Source organism: Streptopelia decaocto, assembly GCF_964273445.1.
Source record: "Streptopelia decaocto genome assembly, chromosome: 2".
Taxonomy (NCBI): Eukaryota; Metazoa; Chordata; class Aves; order Columbiformes; family Columbidae; genus Streptopelia; species Streptopelia decaocto.
In genome coordinates, this window is record NC_138655.1 from 25,630,127 (window position 1) to 25,657,534 (window position 27,408).

At 40.3% G+C, this 27,408-nt stretch overlaps 2 protein-coding genes across 2 annotated transcripts in view; one reads left to right on the forward strand and one right to left on the reverse strand.

Moving 5' to 3' along the window:
* Window positions 1-16,193, reverse strand: part of TMEM67 (transmembrane protein 67) — a 35,721-nt gene extending 19,528 nt beyond the window's left edge. Inside the window, exons 1-11 of the mRNA XM_082046643.1 lie at window positions 16,009-16,193; window positions 13,829-13,917; window positions 12,249-12,342; window positions 10,635-10,734; window positions 10,122-10,191; window positions 9,857-9,931; window positions 8,568-8,630; window positions 3,682-3,836; window positions 3,454-3,562; window positions 2,423-2,509; window positions 408-473 (exon numbers count right to left, since the gene is read on the reverse strand). Of these exons, the coding sequence (XP_081902769.1) occupies window positions 408-473; window positions 2,423-2,509; window positions 3,454-3,562; window positions 3,682-3,836; window positions 8,568-8,630; window positions 9,857-9,931; window positions 10,122-10,191; window positions 10,635-10,734; window positions 12,249-12,342; window positions 13,829-13,917; window positions 16,009-16,192 (1,092 nt within the window). The 5' untranslated portion in view covers window position 16,193. The remainder of the gene's footprint in view (window positions 1-407; window positions 474-2,422; window positions 2,510-3,453; window positions 3,563-3,681; window positions 3,837-8,567; window positions 8,631-9,856; window positions 9,932-10,121; window positions 10,192-10,634; window positions 10,735-12,248; window positions 12,343-13,828; window positions 13,918-16,008) is intronic.
* Window positions 16,194-17,536: 1,343 nt separating this feature from the next.
* On the forward strand, window positions 17,537-23,911 carry RBM12B (RNA binding motif protein 12B). The gene is made up of 3 exons (XM_082046661.1): window positions 17,537-17,689; window positions 20,484-20,529; window positions 21,257-23,911. Exon 3 carries the CDS (start codon window positions 21,285-21,287, stop codon window positions 23,379-23,381), a length of 2,097 nt encoding a protein of 698 aa, XP_081902787.1. The 5' UTR covers window positions 17,537-17,689; window positions 20,484-20,529; window positions 21,257-21,284; the 3' UTR covers window positions 23,382-23,911.
* The last annotated feature ends 3,497 nt before the right edge of the window (window positions 23,912-27,408 follow it).

The following is a 27,408-nucleotide window of genomic DNA, read 5'->3' on the forward strand; positions in this document are numbered from 1 at the left end:
GTGTTTGTATTTAAACCCAGTCATATTAACTGTTGTTAATACTTAACAGCAGGCTCTACATACTCAATAAATCAAATACATGCGATATGAAAAAGCACAAAAGAAGAATAGCTATACTTGACCAGTTCAATGATCCTAAATAGAAAATAAGTTTCCATTCTGTCTGAAATACTGAAATATGACTTAAACAACATTAAACATTAAGTAAAAATACTTAACAAAGATTCATCCAAATTTTATTTCACTTAACAATAGAAAAATTAAAATAAGCAACAGCTTCGCAAGAAGAAAGTCCATTTTGCACCTTATGGCTAAACTCCATAAGTTCTTCAATACACACTGAATTACTAATGACATATAAAGCAACTTAATTCAAAACTCAGAATACTATTTTATCTCTTACTTACACTTTGTTGGTAAGTTGTTCCAAATGTATAAGCTGCATCCAGTCTAGTTTGGGTATCAGAACAAAGCTGAACAAAACATAATTATAGTTAGGTTAATTCAAAGGTATATTTTTCTTACATGAAATATTCAGAGGTACCCCAAGATTTTTATGTATTCACAGTTCTCACAGAAGATATTTTGTTGTATTCTTTAAGAAGAGAGGGATGGATTTTGAAAAGTAAACATGATTATTTATTGTATTAATATTGGTGTTCCTAAACCTGTTTTACCTCACTGCATAGGATTGTGCAGTTCCATCACCGAAGCTGAAATCTGTGTACAGCAGCATCCAACCAGGCAAAAACAACCTTTCTGAGGACAGAATGTTCAATCCACTGTGCTACCTTTACCAGTAGCTTGTGCTAAATCCAAGAATCCCATAAGAAATTAACTCCATATTGCCCCCTTTCCCTTGAGCAAGCATTCTCAGATGATGAAAGTTATAATGGCAAGTAACATTATTTTTTTTCCTTTTTCAATATAGCTTTTACATTTTCTGCAAAGAACAAGTCATTCTAAGCAGAACTCAGAAAAATGGGCCAAATTCCAACTAAGTGATCACGGCACTTAAGTGGAGGGCACAGACTTTTTCTCCAAATGAAAATTAAGTCTCAATTTACACAAACCACAATTCTATTGGTGTGCAACTGAAATTCCGGGAATTGCTACAATTATGCTTTGAGGTTGCTTTAGCACCATGATATCCTATCGTACAAAATCTATTACATTAAAAGAGGCTCTGAAGGGAAAAGCTGTTCCTTTCCCATTTACTTTTTATAGCTACTAAAAGCTCTGGATTCTAGGAAATTAATGTGTTCAATAAACCTGAAAATCTATGTCAGAATATCTCATTTTCTATGCACAGTCTTAGTAACCCATTTTCTCAGACACTAGTTTTCCTTAAAATTTGAGAGGCAGATGCAAGAGTTCATCCTGAGACAATAACGAAAGAGCAGTCACTCTCTAAATCCTGAGTGTCAGCTGCTCTTCTGTAGATTCTGTAGGATTTGAAGTGATGTGCTTCAAGAGTGATACAAAGAGCCTAGAAAATGAGACAATTCCCAGTTGTTTTTGCTATTGTTGCCAACCTAGAGAATTGCTGAGAATGCCTAGATCACCACTGACTGCTAAACAAATTCTGCTCTGTAGCTGCCATTTTGTAGCTGCCAGTTCCTGCTAACTCTGACGCTAATTACTATTGCACTGTCCACTTGCTTCTTCTTTGCATTTTTCACACCCTATACAGCATGCTACTGCTGGAGCAGAATGTGTGCACCACTGAAATCTGAGGGTAGAGTGTCCAAGGGTACTGTGAATCCTCTAGCCAGTATTCCCTAATTCCATGTAAAGTCTCCTGTCAAGTTTTTATAACTTTTGTTACAAAAAAGCCAGGCAGATGCTGGACAAAGTGTATATTTTATATTAAAACCAAAATAAATAAACAAAAAATCCCAGGAGAACAAAAGAAAATATGGTGGTAGATCAGTTTTCCTATCTCTCTTCACAGTGGCATAGTCACTGATTTGCTTGGTATTCTCATAACGTGTGAAAGCAGGTGACAACATCCAATAGGGACACACTTCCAGAATTTTCTATGTGGACTGAGAGCTAAAGAATATACTTTTCTTGCCAAGAAAAAGAGGGCTAATAATAAATTATATACATGGGTAACTGCATGCTGAATGGAAGAAAGAGACAGTCAGTTCTAAATGACTAGCACTGCTTTTCAGAGCTTTCCAATATTCCAATTTTGTATTGGTTCAATGAGTGAAGGCAATGTTGCTGAATTTATACTTTTGATTTTGTAGAGATCATCGTGAGCAAGAATCAAGGGTTATGTTCCCTAATCTAGCTCTATGGTTATGTTATGAACTGTCACTACTATAGTAACCAAACTCTTGGCTTTTATCTTAATTTGGCTAAAGGTAATCAGAATGTTAGTGTATCAACAAAAGATAATGAAAATCAAATGTACCTGTAAGACACCTCCTTCCAAATTTTGCCACTTGAGAAAGTTTCCTGCTGCATCAAATGAGGCTGCAATAAATTGCAGCTTTACATCCTAACAATGAAAAAACATAAAGGAACAATGAAACTGCCAGAAAGTAGATATACACATTTTAGGGACTTCTGTCTCATTGTTTGATGCTTCCCTAAAATGTTCAACATAATGTTTATTTTTTTCCCTTTGATTTAACATTTTTTATCTTAGTTTCGGTAGTTTACTTTTGAAAAAGTTGTGATTCTGTGATTCTATGAAACGTGTGTGTAAGCACCAGACGCAACAGAAGGAAACACCACATGGCAGTAATGAAGAACACTGTTCCCAGGAATAAAGCTGAGAAATTGGTTCTGATAAAATCATGACACGGACAACTTGTCAGTAAAAGATCATGTACCTTGGCAGAAGAACAACAGCACATATACCTATTTCCAAATAGCTCACCAGGAAAACTGACAAAAGGATGTATATCTTTCAAACAATGGGAAGAGACAAAGACCAAATTTGCCTCCAAATTTCCATAAACTGGAAACTGAAAGAAACAAGACTCTGAAGCAAAGGACAATGCCAAAACAACTATTAATTCCTAAGGGCTATAAAAGATTTGTCTAATTACCAGTTCATCACCGCCAGTCCAGAAGAACCTTGGGGACATAATGAGGACTTAATAGCTGGCACCCCTTGTTCCCTGTGTCACACACAATTGAGCCCAGTCAGAACACTCAGGCAAACACATCTTGGCCTTATGAGAATGTGGGTATGAGAGCGTAAGCAAAATAAATATGTGACCAAGTGAGTGTAAGTCAGTAAAATCATCTTACCTAGAGATTTTTTTACATAAATATCACCTCCATCTTCCATAAGATGTCATACTGAGTTTTGTTACACTAACCGTCTAAAAATTATCTTTAGTGGAGCCACATGTGCAATGAATCTAAACCTCTTTATGTGATTATGTCTTCCTCCTAACGTGTGTTTCCCCATGTCTGCTACCCAACGCCTACCTTATCTGTGCCTTTAAAACTGAAGGTCGTAGGGAAATGATTTGCCTCAAGCACTTGGGATGCTAATCCTGGTTGATCACCATAATATAGCCACGGAAGATTATGCCTCCTGAAAACAATTACAATATTTTCTCTGAAGAAACATAATGTTTTGCATCAAAGAACATTTAAAATAATAATTTCCATAAAACACTATTAAAGACTGAAGTTATGGAAAAGGTAACTTACCAGAAGGATATTGAATGAACAATGCCTAGCCTTGCTGTATTGATATAAATATACTGAAATAAACCACAGGCATCAGTACTTGAAGAACTCAGAGAGTTCATATTCATCACACACATATTTCCAAGAGCTTGGCATGCTGTTAGATTGGAGTACAACTGCAGTGGAGAAACATAAGAACATAGAAAAGTATTTGTTTACCCCTCCTTTTGGCAAGGTAGTAATAAAATTCATGCTGTCTTTAATAAGTCACTCCTAAACCCATTTTTTCAATACCTAATATTTTCTTCCAGTTATTCAGGTTCTATATTTTTATAGGTCTGCAGATGGTAGCATGAAACCAATGCTCTTACTTTTTCAGATTATTTTAGTTGCATCAGCTAGACGGTATGAAGTGACAAAAATGTCAAAATCTGCATTTAGAAAACGAAGTAAGAATCAAAATATTTAACACCACTTAGGCAGTATGACAAAGATGACTCCATCAAAGAGCTAAGACTGACAACTATAGTCACGTGTCATAAATATCTTCTTTTCAATTTTAGTACTTTATCCTGCTGTCCAAACTATGTTGTATTTATAACATTGTTCAATTTTGGTAAACAAACCACTGCCATGTGATAGCCAGAAGCGATGCCTGGTGTCTGTGTGCGGTGACCACTGCACTAGTATGAACTTGCCAACACCTATTGCTTTTGTGTGGGTCAGATCCGCAGTTGCATGTTACACTCAGGCAGCACCTCCAAATAGCTGAGCAGGCTGAGGCCGGCAAACAGGATAAACTAATGTAAGTGATGCGGATCACAGTATCACAGTATCACAGTATGTTTGGGATTGGAAGGGACCTCAAAAGATCATCTAGTCCAATCCCCCTGCTGGAGCAGGAACACCTAGGTGAGGTCGCACAGGAACATGTCCAGGCGGGTTTTGAATGTCTCCAGAGAAGGAGACTCCACCACTTCCCTGGGCAGCCTGTTCCAGTGCTCTGTCACCCTCACTGAGAAGAAGTTTCTTCTCAAATTTAAGTGGAACCTCTTGTGTTCCAGCTTGATCCCATTACCCCTTGTCCTATCATTGTTTGCCACGGAGAAGAGCCTGGCTCCATCCCCATGGCACTCACCCTTTATATATTTATAAACATTAATAAGGTCCCCCCTTAGTCTCCCCTTCTCCAAACTAAAGAGACCCAGCTCCCTCAGCCTTTCTTCATAAGGGAGGTGCTCCACTCCCTTAATCATCTTGGTTGCCCTACGCTGGACCCTCTCCAGCAGTTCCCTGTCCTTCTTGAACTGAGGGGCCCAGAACTGGACACAATATTCCAGGTGTGGTCTCACCAGGGTGGAGTAGAGGGGAAGGAGGACCTCTCTCGATCTACTAACCACCCCCCTTCTAATACACCCCAGGATGCCATTGGCCTTCCTGGCCACAAGGGCACAGTGCTGGCTCATGGTCATCCTGTTGTCCACCAGGACCCCCAGGTCCCTTTCCCCTACACTGCTCTCTAATATGTAATCTCCCAACCTATACTGGAACCTGGGGTTGTTCCTGCCCAGATGCAGGACTCTACACTTGCCCTTGTTAAATTTCATTAGATTATTCCCCGCCCAACTCTCCAGCCTGTCCAGGTCCCGCTGGATGGCAGCACAGCCCTCCGGCGTGTCAGCCACTCCTCCCAGCTTGGTGTCATCAGCAAACTTGCTGATAGTACACTCAATTCCCTCGTCCAAATCGTTAATGAATATATTGAATAATATTGGCCCCAGCACTGACCCCTGAGGCACTCCACTAGATACTGGCCTCCAACTAGACTCCGCACCATTGACTACCACTCTCTGGCTTCTCTCCCTAAGCCAGTTTGCAACCCACCTCACTACTCTATTGTCTAGACCACACCTCCTCAACTTAGCTGTGAGGATGCTGTGGGAGACTGTGTCAAAGGCTTTACTGAAGTCAAGGTAGACCACATCCACCGCTCTGCCATCATCCATCCACCTTGTTACATTCTCATAAAAGGCGATGAGGTTGGTCAAGCATGACCTACCCTTGGTAAAGCCATGCTGACTGCCCCTAATAACCCTCTTATCCTTGATATGCCTTGAGATGGCACCAAGGGCAAGCTGTTCCATTACTTTCCCAGGGACAGAGGTGAGGCTGACCGGTCTATAATTACCCGGGTCCTCCTTCTTGCCCTTTTTGAAGACTGGAGTGACATTTGCTTTCCTCCAATCCTCGGGCACCTCTCCCGTTTCCCAAGACTTGGCAAAGATGATGGAGAGCGGTCCAGCAATGACTTCAGCCAGCTCCCTCAGCACCCGCGGATGCATCCCATCTGGACCCATGGATTTATGAATGTCCAGACTATTTAATTGCTCCCTAACCCAGTCCTCATCGACTAAAGCAAACTCCTCCATTGACCTGGCTTCATCCGGGGTCTCAGGGGTACGGGGCTCCCCAGGACAGCCTCCAGCAGAGTAGACAGAGACAAAGAAGGCATTCAGTAACTCTGCCTTCTCTGTATCTTCTGCCACCAGGGCACCCACCCCATTCATCAGTGGGCCTACATTGCCTCTGGTATTAGTTTTATCTGCTATGTATTTGAAAAAGTTCTTTTTGCTGTCCTTGACCCCTCTCGCCAGCTGTAATTCTAAGGAGGCCTTGGCTATCCTAGCTGCCTTCCTACATCCTCTAACAGCAGTCTTATATTCCTCCCAAGTGGCCAGCCCCTGCTTCCATGACCTGTAAACTCTCCTCTTCTGCTTGAGCATACCCAACAGATCCCTATTCAACCACCTAGGCCTCCTGGCTCCCTTCCTTGACTTCCTACGTGTGGGGATGCTCTGATCCTGAGCGTGGAAGAAGCAATCTCTGAATGCCACCCAGCTATCTTGGGCCCCTTTTCCTTCAAGCAGTCTTGCCCATGGGATTTCCCCCAGCAATTGCTTGAAAAGGCCAAAGTTAGCCCTGCTGAAGTCCAGGGTTGCAATTCTACTTGCTATTCTGTTCCTGCCACACGAGATGCTGAACTCCACCATCTCGTGGTCACTGCAACCCAGGCAGCCCTCAACCTTTACTGCTTCGACCAGACCCTCCTTGTTAGTGAGGATGAGATCCAGCAGTGCACCTCTCCTGGTCGGCTCCTCCACCATCTGCATGAGGAAGTTATCATCAATGCACTGGAGGAACCTCCTGGACTGTGGTTGGCTGGCTGAATGGTCCTTCCAGCAAACATCAGGGAAGTTAAAATCACCCACAACAACCATGGCCTGTGACTGTGAGGCCACTCTCAGCTGCCCATAGTCTCAGTTTGTAAAAAGGAATGGGATAAGTAGGAGAATACATCTCAGAACCGCATGTATGAGGTGGTGACAGGAGTGGCCATAAAGGTGCTCTGGGAAAATACTGAACAGAAGGCTGACGAAATACTGCCAGAGAGAATGCCTGTCAGCCAGGGAGCTGCCAGCCTCAGAATCATAAACTTCCTTGAGAATTTCAGCTGGGTACCTAAACACCAGAGACATCCTGAGATACCATCAATACGCACAAAACAAAGGAGCTGTAACAGCACCTTATCACCTGGAAAAGAGGGAAATATTCTAAGAAACTCCAAATCAGCAACTGCTATTTGCTGTTCTAGCTGAAAGAGCAGAAAAAATCTAGCAAAATAAAAACTGGTCTGAGAGAATATAAAAGCTCATCATCTATTGGCTGCTCCAAGTGGTGCTGTCCTATGCCCCCTTATGTCTCTGTGATATAAAAATGACTTATCTTTTACCTAAAACGGAAAGTGAATCTGTCCCTGTCTGTCTGTCTCTCTCACACAGAGAACTCCAGACTCTGTGACATGGATCATCTTCGAACTGAGACTTTGTCCATCATTGATTTGAGGCCCCAGTCCTGGGAGTGGTTTGGTAAGCACTGTACTGGTACTATTTTGAAAAATACATATCTACATAGGCATGCATATAGGTAATTGTCCATAAGCATATGTGCTGCTTTACTAGTGATAATTTTGTAGTAACTTCTAATATTGGAATATATGCTTGCCATCACCATTTGAATACACATAGACTTGCTTTATTAATCATAAGCATATTCATTTTACTAGTAGTAATTCTTAGTAATCTGTAATAAAAGAAATGCATGAAGAATCCATGTGCTTGTATAGTATGGAATCCTGTGAACTCACTGTTGTGTTCTTTATTCACCTGTAGGAAAGGTAGCCCTTTGGGTCCTGACAGAATGGGTGAAAAGGTAGGACCTGAGAAGTTAAAATCTGATTTTGAGGAAAGGAATATGGAAGGGAAATGAGGATGTGTGATAAGAGAGTTGGTAAAAAGGAGGCCAAAGCATATCCCCTTCACAAGTGTGTATGATTCTGCTGGTGCATGCACTCTTCCACCCATGGCTTCTGCCACCCAGACCAATATAGTAGTAACTAAAACTTGAATATATAAATCAAAGCAAAGCTAAAAAGGATGGTTCTACAGTTATCCTTCTCCATTACAAAACAAACTGTTTAACTGTAAACCAAATAAGAGGTAAAGACTGGCTGCCAATCAATACTGATTATGCAAAAGGTTGATTTTCTGAGTGTTCCCTTAATGGATATGCTCAGTAACAGTTCACATACCTACTGACTATTGCAGGATTTTTTGTTTATCACCATTCACCTTGTTAAAGTTCTGACCCTGGAGACTTGAACTAACATTGACTAGCACTTACTATCCTTTCTAAACATTCCTTATATATTTCTTCCTTATCTACTGTCATCTCAAAACAAGATTATTTAAAAATAAGCAAGCTAACTTCCAAAAACTAAAGTGCCATGCTTTTACACAGAGTATCACTTCTCTATAAAAAAGCAAGCCACAAACATTAATGAAACTCACCCAACAGGCAGAGGCTGAGGATTGCAGGTTTTTCAGAAACCATGTTGATGTCAGTGTTATACCCTGTAAATAAGGAACTGCTTCACTCTTTTTGTTCAGAACAATTTATCCATAATGTAACAGCCTGGAAAACTATGTCAGCTAAAAGATGCTCCTTATTTTTTTCTATGAGCTTTCTGTCCTTTGTAAATGTCTAAATCAAATCAGCTCAGTTCAAAACACAACCATAAAGCAATAATGTTTCACTTCATTAAATTAGACAAAATATTCAGAACAAGAGCAGAAATACTGAAGTTTTGAATATGGATTCTGTGGCAAATGAGATTTTTTTTACCGCACTAGAGAAGTACTAACAATGTCAAGGGTAAGGTGTTGACTGGCTGGCAAATTTAACTCAGGACCAAATTTGCCGAATTAATTATTTCATAACCTGCCTTTCATAACTACTCACATATGAACTAGACATAGTTTCTGTACATGCTGTAAACAACTGAAAAGACATGCTTGCAATAAAATATTATTTAGAAGAATGCTTTGCCAGAAAGCAAGACCAATATTAGCTGTCAGGAAAGCTGAAGAATGTTTTTTGCTTTCTTTCAAGCAGTAGTCTTTAATTCATCTAAGGACAAACTACACTTACTGGCCACATTTCCTGAATTCAGAACTATGTGGAAAATGGCACTAACTTGAGCAGATGTCACAACTAATACTGGTTCATTAGCTAAAACAATGCAATTGCCTTAATTCTTCTCAATAAAACATATTTTCAATCATTAGCCAATTCATTCAAGTCAACAATTTCATACACAATCTCAAACTGTAGAGGTGTTTATTTTCTTCTGTCAGTTCTAACCATCTGACGGCTAAAAATGTCTTTTCAGTCTTTATGTTTTCTTTCAAATATTTTATATGAACAATAATTTTATGTACTAAAAATTAAAATAAATTTTAAAAGCCCAGGGGCTTTCATGGACTCTTCAGCATGTTTTTGTGATACAAGTGTGTGTTTTAAATACCTACAATTAAAACAGTAGACCACATACTACTTGTTTTGATACTAAATTCATGTAAATTACTTCCCTTTTTCAGTTTGGAAGAGGGCATTAATTTTCTCAAACATATTCCATTAGAACAATGGCTGCCTGGTCTACATGTATGCACTCTCTCTTAATGCAAATTGCTTTGCAATAACTGTGATCAGATAACAAACCACCACATTTTTTTTCAGGAACACAATTTGAATTAATTAACAAGATAGCTTAGAAATGTTTTAAAATAAACACACTTACTAGCTGTCCAAAACGAACAGTTGCAACTCCCTTTGGGGGTAAGTTTTCACTAGCACTGAAACACAATCCTCCAGTCTGAAAAAACAAAAACATAACAACAACAACAACAACAAACCCCATCCAACCAACCAAAAAAAAACCCAAACAAACAAAAAACCCACCACAACAAAACACCTAGAGAGAAAATAATAATGAAAATTTATACATTTGTCAGCATAACTTTTCTTTTTCTGAGCTTCAATACAATAAGCATTCTTCTACTTACTAAAATGTTTGGGCTGCTGCAGTCACAAGACTTGGTTACATTGATGAATGTTTGTTCACATCTGACACACCTATGGATCACCAACATGAAGAATACACTTAAAATGTAGTTAACTCTGAGATTTAGTACTTAGTGAAAGCTGATTTCATAGTATGCCTGATAACACCCAAGCATCTTCACTAGTTTGGATTGAAATCCAAAAGACATTACTGATTTGTATCTACTGTCAGTGAAGAAGAAATCAAATAACTGATTATCAAAATAAGAATTATGTTTCTGCTTCCAATTCAAAGTCCCTCTTGTAGCCACACTTAAGACTAACAAACCAAGCCACTGGCCATAAAAGGAATTCAGTGAACATAAAACATATTGAGTTTGATTTGGGGTTGGTTGAGGATTTCTAATTCACTGGTTTTAAAAATGCCATCCCAAAGATACAGACTCAAGAATGTTCCATTTAAACAGAATATGGCATGTTCAAATTCATCATCACAAAAGGAAAGGGACACTAACCTATTTCCTGATGAATCTGAGGCAGAGAACGATTGCTCGCTTCCATTACAGTGAATGCACAACGCTTCATCCAGCAAAACGCCATCGACACTTCTTTCCACTAAGTGGAAGAGAAAAACAACTGTGATAAAATTGCATGATGCATAGTATGTCACATGGGTTAAGAAAAGTTTGGAAAAATAGCATCTATGCGATCTAAAATAAATGCCAAGATTTTATTAAAAAAAGAAAAAAAATCAAGAGCACAACTTGCTAATAACATCCACTATAAAAAAGTGCACCTTGGTACGTATAAATGTGAATTGTTCAGATCTATGCACGTGCAGTTTGAGTTTTAATGAGAAATGTGATATTTCATGTCAATTTTTGGTGTTCCTTTGTTATTTATTCTGAAGTAAATTTCAAACCAAGGCTTCCTTCCAAAGCCAAAACTTAAAACATCAAGTTTACAAATTACGGGAAAAAAATATTTTTAATTCTCATCTGAAATGATTCATGCAAATGTCACAAATTCAAAGTTTCAAAGCTGCATTTTCCAGCAATTAAATCATTTGGCAAGATATTTCAAGTCTAATTATCACAAAACCCCCTAAAAACCAGCAAAGAGAATAAAAAGAATTACAATACTAATGTTCTTTCTGTGTATTAGATTACAGAATCAGTTTTGCTCTCAGTATTTTACCATAAATTCTCAGAATGTTTTTTGTAACTCTCTTAAAGTTGAATGGAGATGATTGGTATTCGCTCTTTTACAGATTCCTAGGAAAATTATAAATTAATGATCTGGAAAACCATGATTCTCCAGTATGCTCTATTTGAAATGTAACCAAAGAGGACATTAGTAATACCTATTCAAAGAATTACAGACACATGGAAAATCTTTTCCATCATGTCTCTTTGAAAATAAGGAAAACTAGAGCTCCCAGGAGCTTTTCTGTTTTACACCCTTGATGAAAATTATACTTTGCCCTTAGTTTTTTACTATGCAATATATGCAAAATATAGTTAACACAGATGCTGAAGTTAACATTGTAATTCACTTTCTGTGCCTACTGAAATCTATCTGCAGTTTTAAGAGAGCATCAGGCAAGAGGCACAGATATAGGGAAGCACACCCATGTCACAGGAAATCATAGATACAGGTGTGTGTCTCAGGGAGGTACGACAGCCACCAAGATTGATGCACAGTAGTTTGCTTGGCTTGCTCAGGCTATTCTGTTCCATCTACTCATATATGTATAATTCCTGTACTGTGAAGGACCTATGCATTGTATCCTTCAAAACATCTTAATGCTTTTTCTTAATCTATATTGACATCAGTTTTATCCCCATTTTAATGCCTCCACCCAGCGTCAACCAGCTTAAATGAACTGATACACCAGTATTCATTTTGAAATGTTTGCATAATAGTTCTTATTGCAATGAACAATGATACAGATTTATCTCTTGTCTTTCAGGAATGAGGTTTAAGATCAAGAGCAATGTTGAATCTTTACTTTAGATATGTAAACATATGTTAAATTTCCTTTCTTATTTAAGAGAAGAGCATGTCTTAATAAACTCAATATCTAAGATAGATTTCTTACCTAATATATAGATATATAGATTTCTTACCTAATATTTCATTATTCAGGCATTTACATTTTCCTTCTGAAGTTAGACCTTTAGGGCAAATAATACAATTCCACCCATCTTGAGTAACTCCACTCTAAAACAAAAGGTAAAACTATAATAATTTTCAAAGATTTAGACATCACCCAATATCTGTGAACAACCCCTGATCCAGATGTTATTTAGTAGAAAATGTATTCGGATACAACACTGACAACATTCATTAAGCTTTTATGGACAAAAAAGGCTAAACAATCTGGCAAAAGTAATTCCTGTGCAGACATAGACTAAAAAAGTGTTCTTAAGCTTTTTCTGAACCCTTTAGCTAGCATCCTTTAGTGAAGACAAGAGTTGATTAAAAGTGGAAGGTTTCAAAAAAGATATAGAGGTTCTATAGTGAAAAAAAATCAATAAACATAACAATGAATAAGTAGACATGTTTGCACGTAAGTATACAGAAGTAATGGAAGTGGAGGAGTCTTAAGTCAAGCAGCTTATATAACTGCATGGAATTTTGCACGTACCCAAACAGTTCACATCCACACTTATTTTATACTATGAAGTAGCTGCATTACAGATCAAAACCAAAGAGGAAAATGAAGATAACTGCTCATCCTCAGGTGACACGAACATTATTCCCTTTTCCACTATCATCATTTTATCATTACATAAGCTTTGCCACAGGATGAAAAACTAATGCCACCATTATAGGAAAGAGAAAGCAGAATGATCAAAACACCAATAGATATTTGTCAGTGTCTTTGTCTAACATAGCAAGAAGACGGAAAGAAGAGGGAAATTACTTACATTACCCATTAGCCATTGAACACCTAACTTATGCAACTAAGCTGGTCTCGTGAGAGTTCTTCTAAAGCTATTGGAGAGAAAGAAATATTCAGGAAGACTCTCACTCTGAAAAGTTGTTTTTGCTGGAGAAAAAATATTTTTACTATAGTGGGAAAAAGCTGGTTAAGCCTGGTGCTTCTGGCTCAGTGCTGTGAATATGACCCAAAATCATAGCTTAGTTTGTCAAGAAAGGTAGAAAGAACTGACCAAACTGAAAAGAGATATATAATTAAAGTAACAAAATAGCAGCAGCTCATTTTGAAGTAAAAATATAAAGTATCAGGAACTATGAAGATACAACCTAAATATTACAACAATAGCATTTATATAAATAATTGAATGAGAAACCTATGAGCTGAAAAGCATCTTTGGCATTCTATAAAACAGTGGTCTCCGGGCAAGGATAACATACCACACAGGAGAAAAGAAAAGCAGTGGAAGGAAATGAAACATTTAAAATATTCTTCCTTTGGTTGTGGGATCAAATTTATAATGAAAAAAATGCCTCCAAAATAATAGTAATAATGCTTCTGAAGAGAAAAAATATTACTACCTATAAGCATAGTCTTAAAAATTTACAGGCAAAGGCTATTATGCAAAATAATTTTAAATTAACAAAAAAAGAAATTGCACTGAGGAGCAAATTTAGAATAATAATAATAATAATAATAATAATAATAATAATAATAATAATAATAGTTATTATTATTACAAAGTGTTAAAAGTTCAATACTTACCATATTTGCTGGGCATTTTTCACAAATAACGGAAGACCCACCATTACTAGAAACCATCCTGTATCCTGGCTGACATTCACATGAACTACCTGAAAAAAAACCCACATGCACTTTTAATCTAGATAAAACTATGCGTTTTTTTTTGTGTGGTGTTTTTTTTGTTTTTGTTTTTTTCTTTCCCCACAGAATACTAAGAACAACTGCTATTGTTCTCAAGAAATCAATATAGATTATCATATAGACAAATAAAGCACCCAAGTGAGATGTGTAAGAAAATCACCTTTCTTTTAAAAAAATGTTCATGTTACAGTTTGTACAAAGATGTTTTAGGAAAATATTACTGGGCTGACTTATATAGTGGGGAGGGGGAAGGGGGGGCAGAGGGGGAGGAATAAGAACCCAGAGCTTGTGTTTTGTGAGTTTTTTTAAACTAAACTATATCAGTTGGTCTAATAACAGATATAAACTCTCCCTCTAAATCTTGCTACACTGTCATTCCTAGCCCATCCTCTCTAAAACACCATAGGTTTGTGTACAGTTTTTATCCTTTGAATAGGAAGGCAGTCTTAAAAACAAAACATGTTTATGTGCAGAGGTTTTTCAAAATACAACTGTAGTTTGTAAAGCTATTTTAAACTCAAAGCTTTTAAAAAACATGCATGGGGATCAAGCTTTATATTGAATGGTTTTCAGTGAGTAACAGAACATACGTAACTTTTACTATGCAATTAAACACTACTTTCATGGCACATCATAGTGCACATCTGCTAGTGCTCAACAACTGTATTTTTCAGAAACATTTTCAGTCTCACTATCATGGACCTCTCTCTGTATTTTTAAACACATACTACAAACCAAACTTGATTTTATGTACTAATAAACTGGAGTTATTATTATTTAAGCTTGTTGAACTGTGCATTTAAAAACCATGCAAAATTCTGTGAAAAGCTTTATAACCTCAAGGTACATCCTCATGAGACCAGTTTTACAGAAACAACATTAGTCAAAATGATCAGCCATTCATACTTAATATAAAGAAGAAAAAGCCCAACAGGTTAGATCAATGAAGATATTCGAGTTGTGACATTCACTGTGATGATACCTAAATTTTTAGACCCGTTACTTGAAAGCAGAATCCACAGTGATGATTTAGTCATGGAGTGCATGGGTAGACTTGTGCAATCCCAAATGGAATTCAGAACTCAGACAAGATGCAAACAGCACACTGAGTGGCAGCTACCTACACTGCTCCAGCCACAAAAAATTAAATCCTTGAACCCCCTCTGGAACTTATCTCTCCTTGAAGCCCTTGAGGTAGAGGAAGGTTCAAGCCTAAAAGGGAGTTATATATCTAGACATCCACATTATCAGGAGGTCTGAAAACTATTACAGTGCATTTTTTCTGCAAGTAAACTACAGGATTACTCTTTTAAGATACCGTGACGGTGGAGGAAGAGGTGACCAGCCTTTACACAGCAGTTGTGAAGATGGCCATCCAGATCAGTGCATCTGAGGTACCAGTTCTGAAGAGAGATGCTGTTGGGTCTTAGTCTCCAATTTGTTTCCGTACACACAACACGGAACTCCCACTTCTTTTGCACTGTGTATTTACAAAAGATGGACACTATCATGCCATCTTAACTCCTAAAGGAAGTGAATTACCATCTGTATTTTTCATTTAATACTGTCACGCTGTGTTGTGTATGCTCCAAGTTTGCATGTGCTACTTGGATTAGCATGTGCATGGCCTGAAGATCTCAGACACCCAATATCTCAGCCATTCAAGTTTTGACAAGGAGTTTCACATTATGGAAGAGTTTGAGAAGATAAATTCAGAGCCCTATGAAATGTTACTGATGAAGATGTGAATACCTATAACCATGCAGATGCCTGAGGACAGATGATTAAAAAAAAAAAAGGTCTACAGACATTCCTCTGGGATGTATCTCAGACACAGGTATCAAAGTTGTGCTGTGGCAAATTATGTCTTTGCGGGATCGCGGCCCTTTTCGCTGCCTTTTCAGGCTTGCCCCTGATGAAAGCTGTTTGACCGCCAAAACCTGAGCTCAGATTTAGCACCTCCCTCTGTAGGGGGCGCAGATTTCAGCGCGGAGCTACCCGAGCCCCACCAACCCCGGGCCGCCCCGCCTCCCCCCGCGCCGCAGGGCCGTGTCGCTCACCGCCGGCGCTCTGTCGTTGGTGGGCCCCGCAAGGCCCGCAGGCCAGGCGGGAAATGTCGAAGTAGCGGGCGTCGCCGCAGTCGCCGGGCTGCTGCAGCGGGAGGGAGAAGCCGCGGGCGGGCGGCGGCGCCGCAGCCACCGCCAGGAGCAGGACAGCGGCGGCCCAGCGCTCCGGCGTCGCCATGGCGACCTGCGGCCTCCTACGGCACATCCCCATTGGTCAATCGCCTCTCCTACGGCAAGCGCGAGGGGCCCGTTCCAGGAGGCGAAGCATTCGGGGGCACAGGGCGGGGGGCGCAAGCCCGGGAGAGGATTTAGGGTCTTGGCTACAAAGGGGCCAGGAGAAGGCTCGGGAAACGCCAGCGGGGGTGGGGTTGCTGAAAACGGAGAAGCGAAGTTCAGAGGGTTTTGTTTGGCGTGGTTTAGAACATGGAGCTGAATGGGATCAGCGGGGAGAGCTGAAGATGATTAAGAGAGTGGAGCATCTCCCTTATGAGGAAAGGCTGAGGGAGCTGGGTCTGTTCAGCTTGGAGGAGACTGAGGGGTGACCTCATTAATATTTATAAATATGTAAAGGGTGAGTGTCATGAGGATGGAGCCAGGCTCTTCTAGGTGACAACTAATGACAGGACAAGGGGCAATGGGTATAAACTGGAACACAGAAGGTTTCATTTAAATTTGAGAAGAAACTTCTTCATGGTGAGGGTGACAGACACTGGAACAGGCTGCCCAGGGAGGTTGTGGAGTCTCCTTCTCTGGAGACATTCAAAACCCGCCTGGACACATTCCTGTGTAGCCTCATCCAGGTGTTCCTGCTCCGGCAGGGGGACTGGACTGGATGATCTTTCGAGGTCCCTTCCAATCCCTGACATTCAGCGATTCTGTGAAAAGCAAGTCGGATAAACACCAGTATAACGTAACTTCCTCACCTACACAACCCAAGCTGTGCCTCTCCTCTTCCCTGTATGCAGCTTCACACCTTTCTTGCTCCTCTTCCCCCGTAAAACCAGACTCGAGCCAGCCCCGAGTTAGAAATCGCATCTGTAGCCACTGGCCGCGAAGCCGCGGGTGCAAACCACCCCCTTCCTCCTCCTCCTCCTCCTGAGGCACCCACAGGCACAGGCCTGTCAGCACTGGGCCCTCCTCCCTGCCTCAGTTCCTCAGCGGGGCAGGCACCGGGGCTAATGGGAACGAGAAACTGAAGGAAAGGTTTCACACGCCGAAGTAACAGTACGCTAAGCCACACTGTCCCCTATATAAACCTCGGTTTAATCCGGGTGCCACAAGGGCGGCCGCCGGCACCAGGGCGCATGCGCACTAACTGCAGCGCAACTGCCTTCGGCTCTGCCAGCGTCCACCTCGTCCGCGCGCGCGTTGGCACAGGCCTCAGACTGCGCATGCTTAGGCTCTAGCGGTAGGACAGCGGCATTTGCCGCCCCGCCTGCAGGTGGCGGGCTGGGGCGCCGCGCGCTTGTAGTGTGCGCGCGCAGGGTCGCGCCCGGCGACCGAAGGCCGGAAGGACTCGTGGCCGCAGGGGCGAAGGCGAGGGGGTCGCGCAGGCGCACTGCGCCCTCTCCGCGCAGCGCTGTGGGGAGCACCGAGGAGCGCCATTTTGGCGGAGCTGTGCCGGGAGCTGCAGGGAGCGGGGCTCGGCGCGGAGCCTGGCCTGGTGGCGTGTCCGGTGGGTGGATGGCGCGAGGGAGAGCGCCCGGGTTTCCGGGACGCTGACGTGTAACCAAGGGCGCGGGGTTCCCGCCGTGAGCCGCTTCTCGGCGCGGCGCTTCTCCGGGCCGCGGCCTTCCGTGCCGCCTGGCTGCCCATCACCTTTCTCTCCCCGGTGCCGCCCCTCAGCCCTGTCCCGGTGCTGTGGGAAGGCCGGGCTTCTCCGCGGGGCAGGACCACAAGTGGCCTCCGGCGGCCCGGAGCGCCAGTGGCGCGGGGCGGTGTCCCCCTCACGCCCCGTTCCCCGGTTCGCCGCCCGCGGCCCTGGGCTGCGGCCCGCTCTGCCCTGCGGGCTCGGGCCGTGCCGGCTGCGGTCGGAGCGGTGCAGGGGCGGTGCGGCTGGGCCTCGAGCGGCGCCGCCGGCGGGGCCGCCTCACGGGCGTGCTCCAGCCAGTTCGCAGCGCTCAGGCCGGCCGTGCCGCGGGCCCGGCTGCGCACACAGCTCACTCGTATCTTCAGCGATGAGACAACTCAGTAGTAACAGCTTACTGCGGCTGCTTTGAAGAGGATTAGAATAAGAAATCGTGCTCTGATGCACCAGTTATCCTTGTATTGTTCTGTTATACTTGGGGTATTTCTGTGGGTGTTATTTCTAGTTTGCATACTCACTGCATGCAGAATAATCTCTTAAGGATGTCTTTGTGCAAGCTTTGTTTTCTACAGTGTTTGTAAGTTGGCTTTTTTTTAGTGAAGTTTTAACGGTATTTGCAATTTGGTGAGGCTGTGGAAATATAGGTATAGTACTGTCTTATAGTTAACTCAGTTCACATATAAAATTTCTTAAAATGGTGTGCATGCTTCTGTGCTTTTAAGTTAGTGGCATGAAGTTGTCAGTCTGTTTTCTAAATCCTTGTTCTCTGAAGTCCTTGCTTGCTGAATGATTTGGCCTTAGTTTTGTGTGGCACTTCCATCCCAAAGGCACTCTTTTTGGTCACTCAAGTTGTTGGATGGCTTGTCTACACTTTCTACCAATGCTTGATTGTCAGTAAAAGTTAATTATTTGAAATTGCATTTCTGTTTATGGACTTCTTAAATATTACATTATGAACTGGAATCACCGTGTCTAGTTTGCACCACTGAAGGTCGTGTCTTGTATCCATGGTTCATTGTGGAGAACTTGCTGTTTGTCATCAAAGAAATACTGAGATCTGTTCTGAATGTTGTTTGAAAATTGGGCTAAGAATGCAGAGTTGTGGAATTCAGAAATACTACAGATTAAATACATCATGAAGTAGCAGGGCAAGGGATGTAATTTTTCAAGACGTGAAGGTCCTATAAGAAAATTCTGCCCTTGAATTCTCCTTGCCTTTTGGCATTGCCGTCACATCCATTGAGAAGATATGTTAAAAAGTGTACTGGGTCTGTCTGGGATGGAGTTGACATTCTTCATAGCAGCTCAGAGCAGGCAAGAAGCTCGGAGGGGACACAGCCGGGACAGTTGACCCAAACTGACCAAAGGGATATTCCATGCCATGTAATATCATGCTCAGCAACAAAACCTGAGGCAGAGGAAGAAGGTTTTTGTTTGTTTTGGTTTTTTTTGGGAGGGATTTTTTATTGGCTTCCAGAGTGGTTGTTTGGAGGCAGGCTGGGCATCATTCAGCCTGTGATTTCTTTTCCACTTTTTTCTCTTTCCTTCGCTGATGGAACTGTCTTCATCTTGACCCACAAGTTTCTTGACTTTGTTCTTCCTCATCCCACTGGTGGGGATGAGGAGTCATTGCTGGCTGAGGTCAACCCACCAGAAAAATACAGAGAGCTGATGATCTTCAGTGCAGTTATTAAACAGGCTGTTGGTTTTGGTTTGTTGTGTCTACACAGTGCTGGTGTGGAAGTGATGTAGAATCTGTTAGTTACAGAATTTGGATTTTGCTCTTGTTTTGCTAAGCTCAGGTGGCGTGATAGTTACTGTGATCAACAGATATTTTGGCATCAGGATTCAGTGCTTTATGTTACTGAACAAGGGGTTTGCAGAAGGGATATTCTCCAGCACTTGTCATTGGAGCATTGGGCTCTTCTATTTTTTTTTTAAAGGGATGTAGTGATTCACTACAGAAGCTTGTTTGTTCTGAGAGTACTGTGTAATATATTGTGTGATGCTAGATAGTGTTGAAAATCAGGATATGTTCAAGTCAGTTTATTCAAGTGATTCTTCTTATGTTTGAAAGGGAGCCAATATGTAGGGAAAATATTAAAGTTTGTTTTGTAAATTGAAGCACTCCCTGAAGTTTCTCCTTACTAGATAGTTTTGCTCTTTCATTTGCCTGTCTTCACTGTGTACACTAAGGGCAGTGCTGGACTGGTGAGTAGCATACTCTTGGTGTGAACTTTGAAAGCGGGTGGATTTCAGAAGAATGGACACATCCTGTAATCTTGAGATGGACGTACGCATCTTTCAAGGACTCAAAAGAATTGAATTGAGAGTTTTTCCCTCGATTTACTTTCAATCTGTTTCATTTCAACAGTTCACTGTGGCACAACTGATGACCAAGTAATCTCACCGTGTTTTCCGCGTTTGGAGAAGTCAGCTTATGTTTTGAAGTTCTTTTTCTTCTAAAATGGGAACACAAGAATGCAGTGCATAGCATCATGGAACATGGAAGGAGTTCATCATAGTATCCCAAACTGTGGGTTCATTACATGCTTGGCTTTAATATTAGCCACTGCTATGGATGAGCTGCAGCAGTGTAGTGCAGTATGTAAAGAAAAATACAGATATCAGACATTAATTATGTTTCGTTTTCTTTCCACAGTTAAGTTGATTTTACAGAATTTATCAGGTCTCCAAAGCAGAAACAGGTAAGCTGCCAAAAGCTTAACACTTCTCACTGAGTATTGTGACAAGATCATGCACAGCCTTTTTTTTTCTCACAGACTTGTGGCCGGGAACTAGGATTTGCTCTCCTGAGTGCATGTGGCTGCTGCAGTTAATACTCTGACTACATGAAAAAGACAACATTTTTGAACGCTGAGAAACCATACATTATTGAACAGAACTGATCACTGGGTAGAGCAGCTTGTCAAAACAGTGAAGTCATCACTGTGTGTGAATTACTTCATTTTCTAGTGATGTAGTTATCCTTTTTCATTTCTCTTCTTATCGTCTAGTATTTTCGGTGTTACACTCACAAGTGTCCTGTTCAAAAGTAAACAGGATTATTTTTTTTGTTCCTGAGGACTGGGCAGAGATCTCTGGCATACAGTAACTATGCCATGAAAGAGTTTAGGTGTTCTTCAGGCACCATGGATCGTGAGAAGTGACTGAGGTGGATTTTGTTGCCTTTAGGATAGGGAATATTGATAGACTTGTGCACGTGTGCTGGTGGAGTAGCTAACTGTTCTGACTAATCAACTTTCAGTGAATCTTGTTTTAATCTTGTTCTTGTGAACTTGTGGGTTTTTTGGTACCTTCTCTCATGATTGAGACAAGGACATTCATTAAAAAGGCTCTAGCTTCTAAAGTGTTAAGATACTGTAACAGCTGAGTACTAAACACGTGCTATCATGTGTACCTTTTTGTCTGCAGGTGATTTTTGCTGTGGGTTGAGCTCAGCATGGCTGTAGTCATCCGTTTACAGGGGCTTCCTGTTGTTGCGGGTCCTGCAGATATTCGTCGTTTCTTCTTGGGATTGAATATTCCTGATGGAGGTGTGCATATTATTGGAGGAGAGATTGGGGAGGCTTTTATTATATTTGCAACAGATGAAGATGCACGGCGTGCCATGAGCTGTTCAGGAGGGTTTATCAAGGACTCACGCATAGAGCTCTTTCTCAGCAGCAAGGCAGAAATGCAGAATACCATAGAAATGAGCCGGAGACAGTTTGGCCGTGGGGGACGAGAAATGATGTCTGGCTCTAGAAGAACAGGTACTAATGGTTCTGGTGCATCGGGTGTTGGAGACTTTCCACATGTAGTCCCGGTTTTTCCAAAAGGAATGAGTAAACCTGATTATGGTCCACCAAATCATCCAGAGGCTGGATTCCATACCAATGGCACAAGACATGGTGATATGGGTATGCCTAAATCAAGCTATCAGTCAAGAAAGGGTTCTCATCCATTTAACCCAGATGATCTTTATCTATATCTACGTGGTATACCTTACTCTGCAACAGAAGATGAAGTACGTGCTTTCTTTTCTGGGATACACGTGGATGGAGTGATTCTGATAAAGCATCGCAATGGTTTAAGCAATGGTGATTGCTTGGTAAAATTTGCTACGCCTGGTGATGCCTTAGAAGGACTTCAACGTCATAGACAATACATGGGTCAGAGGTTTATAGAAATAAGCCCATCTACAGAGGAACGATGGATTGAATATGGTGGGACAGTGGACATGCCAAATGAGATGGATCACTTTTTGTGTGAAGACCGTTCTCCAAGAAGTTCAGGCTATATGCATTCAAGGAAACATTCTCATTCAAGATCACCAAGGAGACAAAGAACACGTTCTCGTTCACCTCCCACCCAGGAATATTACATACACTTAAGAAATCTGTCTACTAATGTGGAGAAGAGAGATTTGAGAGATTTTTTTCCTGATCTGGACATATGTAGCAAACAAATCAAGCTTCTAACAGATAAGCATCAGAGGAGGACTAGAGATGCTTTTGTCCTGTTAAGGAGTGAGAGAGATTACCAGGCTGCTTTGGAATGTCATAGAAAGGTTCTGCTCAATCGTCCTGTTTACATTTTTCCAATTTCAAAAAAGTCAATGTTGAAAATAATTGATTCTTGTGAGAGGAGAAGATCACAGGACAGAGATCATCCTGGACAGGCCATACCAGAAAAAGGTTACCGGGAAGGTCATTCTGGCCCTAAGACATGTGTTTATGTAAGGAATTTTCCATTTGATGTGTCAAAAATTGAAGTGCAAAAGTTCTTTGTGAGATTTGATATTGATGAAGATGATATTTACTTGCTCTGTGATGACAAAGGAGTTGGGCTGGGAGAAGCATTAGTGAAATTTAAATCTGAAGAACAAGCCATGAAAGCAGAAAGTTTAAATCGTCGAAGATTCTTGGGAATGGAGGTATTAATAAGACTTATATCTGAAGATCAGATGGAGAAGTTTGGTGTAACTGTACCATTCTCTGCACCAAATGACATGCGGAGTCATTCACATCCTTATGACAGAGATGAGCTTTCCCGTCCAGTTGGTTCACCACCGGGGCCACCACAAGGGCCACGCATGCATTCATTTGGTCCCCCTGGGAACTTCAGGCATCCTGAATTTAGACACCCCCCTGAGGACTTCATGTGCCCTCCTGAGGATTTTAGAGGTCCACCACCCCTCGTGGATTTGGGTGGTGATGGTGAACCTTTTGGCAGAATGGAGTTTGGGAATAATAAAATGGGAAGTTTTCCTGAAGGAAGATTTATGCCAGATCCAAATTTCAGTGGTGGTTCTGAACATGGTGTTCCTATTAGATTGAAAAATTTACCTTTTAAAGCTACTCCTAATGAGATTCTGGATTTTTTCTATGGCTACAGAGTCATACCAGAGTCAGTTTGTGTACAGTACAACAAACAAGGATTACCTTCTGGTGATGCCATCATTGCTATGACAAACTATGAGGAAGCTATGGCGGCTATTAATGAACTGAATGATAGGCCAATTGGTCCACGGAAAGTTAAGTTGAGCTTGCTGTAAAGGAGGAAAAGATGTTATAGAATAAGACGTTCTAGATTTGACAGTATTGACAGTTATTTTCACTTTTTTAGTTACTGGAAGATGCAGAAGAAACTGCTTCCATCAACGGTTGTAAATAATATCTAGTTCGGTTTTTTAGCTTTTGGTCGAAATATCTGTATGGTTGAGATATAAGACTGCATTGTGCCTACTTCTTGTGGCAGAGAAGAGCCCAGAAATTCTAGGGGACATTGAATGTCTTACATGGAGGCATAAAGGCATGGAGTTGTAATGCTTTGGGTTTTTTTTTAGTTTGCTTTTATTCCATGTCTCATGACTTTGCATCAAATAAAAATGTAAGCGCTGGTTGATTGACCACACAAACGGTTTAAATAGAAGAACTTCAGTGCTACTGCATTAGTAGATTATGCTTCTTGCTGAGGTTAGCTTAATAAAATTAAAAATGACTGTTTGGTGTAAACTGTTCAGGTTTTGATTTTATGTGGTTGCAGGCATTCCTATTAAAAGAAGAAAAAAGAGCTTCCTGTTCATATTAGCTGGCTTTGCAACTTTTTTTTTTTAATAAAAAATAAATTGCCATTAAATGTGTCTTTATATTTTAAACCTGTACAGTTAATGATCTCAACTATTACGCTCAGCATACATGGGTCTTGGCAAGAATGATGCTGGCTGCTTCCTATGGTAAGAGTGAACTTATTAAACACAGCAATGAATACGTATAGTTACAAAGACTGCAAAATCTGTATTAATCAGTCAGATAGATTTTCTTGTTTGCCTCACTGTAGTACCTTGAGGCAGAAAACAAACCTTGGAATTAAATCAAGAATTCTATCTTCAGCCTGGGTATTCAGAGTGGTCTTTGTTTTGTCTCCACATGCTTATAATATGAATATTAACTTGATAATGATGTCTGGAGGCATTCCAGGTCAATCTCTAATTAGTTTTAACTAACATCTGTCACTTGCAACTAAGCTGACAACCAACTATGTTATTTTCTTTTGTAAGAAAAGAAATGTTTATGTCAGTATTGAGAATGATTGGTTTGGTACTAGCATATTTAAATGTTAGGAAGTAATAAAGGCTGGCCTCTGAGGAAAAACTGCATCTTCAACATTCAGGCTTAGTAGGAAACTGGTTGTGTGGAAAAGGGCTTTGTACCACTGTTGACACTGCAACTGTATAAGACAGTACTTGGAGTACTAAAGAATTTTATAAACCTCTTAGTTCCCTCAAACTAAGATGACAAAGTTGCAACTGGGTGATGAAAACTTATTTTAACCTTTGCTCAGGCAGTACCAAAACACTATTCATAGAGTAGTTGGGGTTGGAAGGGACCTGGAGCTTTCTAATTCAACTCCCTTCTCAAAGAGTCAACTACAACAAGTTGTTTGTGGCCTTGTCTGTTTGATTTGGAATATCTTGAGAGACTCCACAGCCTTTCTGGGTAGCCTGTTCCAGTGACTGATCACCCTCACCTGTGGTCAAGTCATCATCATTACTAAACTTCCATGTAAAATCTTAAGTAGAAGCAAACTAAATCAATTTTTTTTGTTCTATAATCTTTAGGTGGCCAGTGTGGCTTCACTTCTTCTGTATATTATTTGTTCTATAAGTGCTAGGAAAAAGGCATTTTGAATGAGAATGCCAAGTCTGTATATGTAAATTCCTCTGAGGAAAAAAAAATGTGGCCAAATTTTCAAATTCTGAACACTTACATATTTTTTTTTTTTTTTTTTTTGCTGTCTGGGAGGAACTAGTTTCAGAATGTACTGTTCTGAACCCCCATCTGAATTTAAATGGAATTAAAATTTTAAAAATCCTCAAAAAATCAGTGCTTTTAATTCACAGTTGTTATAAAAGAGATTGAGGAGACAGAAACGTCAGGGAAATTGTTAAAAGAATCCTGAAAATAAACTTGTGTGACCTAATCATGTTGAAAACTTCATTGTGATTATTTTTGTAAGCTAACATCTTTACTAATTTTGGCCTTTGTATTATCAGCTGTTTTGTAAATGTGAATGCAAGTAACTTTTCCAGTTAATCAGCTTTAGATGATTTGTTTGAATTTCTTATATAAATTGGTAAACTTTTACCATGCTTTTCAAGTAGTGCTGGTACACACACATGAATCCTTGTAATCAAGAAAATGATTTGGAGGCTGGAAGGATAGGGGAATCTTGTAGGGATTTTCGTGGTTAAGTGTGAGATTATCTTTTAGGAAAAGCATTATCTATTATCAAGAAAGTTTGAGTAATTGCTGATAAAGTACCATTAATTTTGGAGATGGTGAACTTCTTTTTTCCCCCTACTGAATGCATAAAAAAATCACAGAGCTTATAATGACAGAGGTCATAATTAAGGCATTTCAAAATGTTTTTTGTTTGCCTTATAGCTGGTTTGTCTTTAATTTAAAGACAGATTAGAGTTTATGACTAGTCTATTCTATGAAATGTCTGATTGATAGGCCAAAAAGTATGTGTTTGTTTGCGTGGTTTTTTTTTTTTTTTTTTTTTTTTTCCCAGTTGGGATGTGTATGTGCATATATAGGTATTCTGATTCTGTCTGAGTAGGTAGTATAGGTGCATGGTGTGGTGACAGGATTCCCTGATAATAAGGGTTTCAGAATTAGGTATTTAATGGTTTGGAGGCACTGTACTTTCAGGACACATCAGAGACAGTCTGTGATTACATGGCTTGAATTATTGCTCTTCCTTTTAAAGTACCATCCACATAATAAAAGAATAACAAAGGACATGCTGCAGTTTGTGACGCTGATAGAGAATATAGCTAGTTTCCTTAGTTACACTTACTCTGAAGTTACTTTTGCTACCATAATCCAGAAGTTATGACTTACGAGAACAGTCTCTCTCATCAAAAACTAGCAATAGTGAACATGTACAGAAGAAGCTTGAGGCACTCAAGAAATCCATACCATATGACAATCTGGTGAGTACAAAAAAAATATCCTTAGTCCCAAAGGGATGGGCCAGCATGCTCAGTGGAGCGGCAAAATACCCTTAGCAAGAATGGATACAAGCCTGCATCATCTACATGGCAGTGGTCAAAATATATATGAACAAATGGAGTACTGTCAGCACTTGATGCCATGACAAAAATCTTTGCAAAAGTGTCATAGGTAATATTTAATTCTGCAGCTACAACCTGAGTTCTTCTGGTTTTAAAAGACATTAAATTGGTGACTTTTTCATCTGTAGTTTTGAGGTCACACATTTTTTGTCCAACATGTAAACTTACGACATCATATATACAGGACAAAGTTGCCCAACATGGTATTTTTCTATTTTTGTAATTCCTAAAGTCGACTTTTTTGTGAAGGTAGAAGAGGAGAAGGAATTTGAAGTTGCTGAGGATAAAAAAAATTCTCTTTCTGTATCCTAGCTACTAATCTTTTAGTGGGAACTAAGCTAAACACTGCTTCCTTTTTTTATTCAGAATTCCTTCTTCAAGGCATAGTACAGAAATAATTGCTATTTGCATATATCTGTATTATATGAAAACCTGGTGTAGTCATGAAGTTAACCATCTGTTTTGGATTACATGACTTCACTGAATATGAAATGGTAAAGTAATTCTGATGTTGTGATACAAATATTTATTGAAGTGCCCTACTCACTGAAATAGAGGGGAATTAGTTACCTAGATATTTTAAAAATTTTGGTCATTAGCATTCTCCTCCTTGTCAACGGTAGTTCAGTATCAACAGTACGTAATTCTGGTTTGTAAAACAGAACCCTATATTGTTACAGTTTCACTTATATTTTCCTCACATTAATTTTTGGCAGAACCTGTTTTTTCACCTGCCAAAACAGGTATGCATTGGAATATTTTGCTTCAGTGGATAAAGGCAGCATCAATATTAAAAATGCACTCTGTGGTTTATTTCCTTAACTGAAAGAATATTTGGTTATAACTTGATTGTTTTCCCAGTTACAAGTTTAAATTCTAGATTTATACATGTGTTCTTTCTACATTTAGGAGATACTAAAGCTGGAGATAAACTATGGAA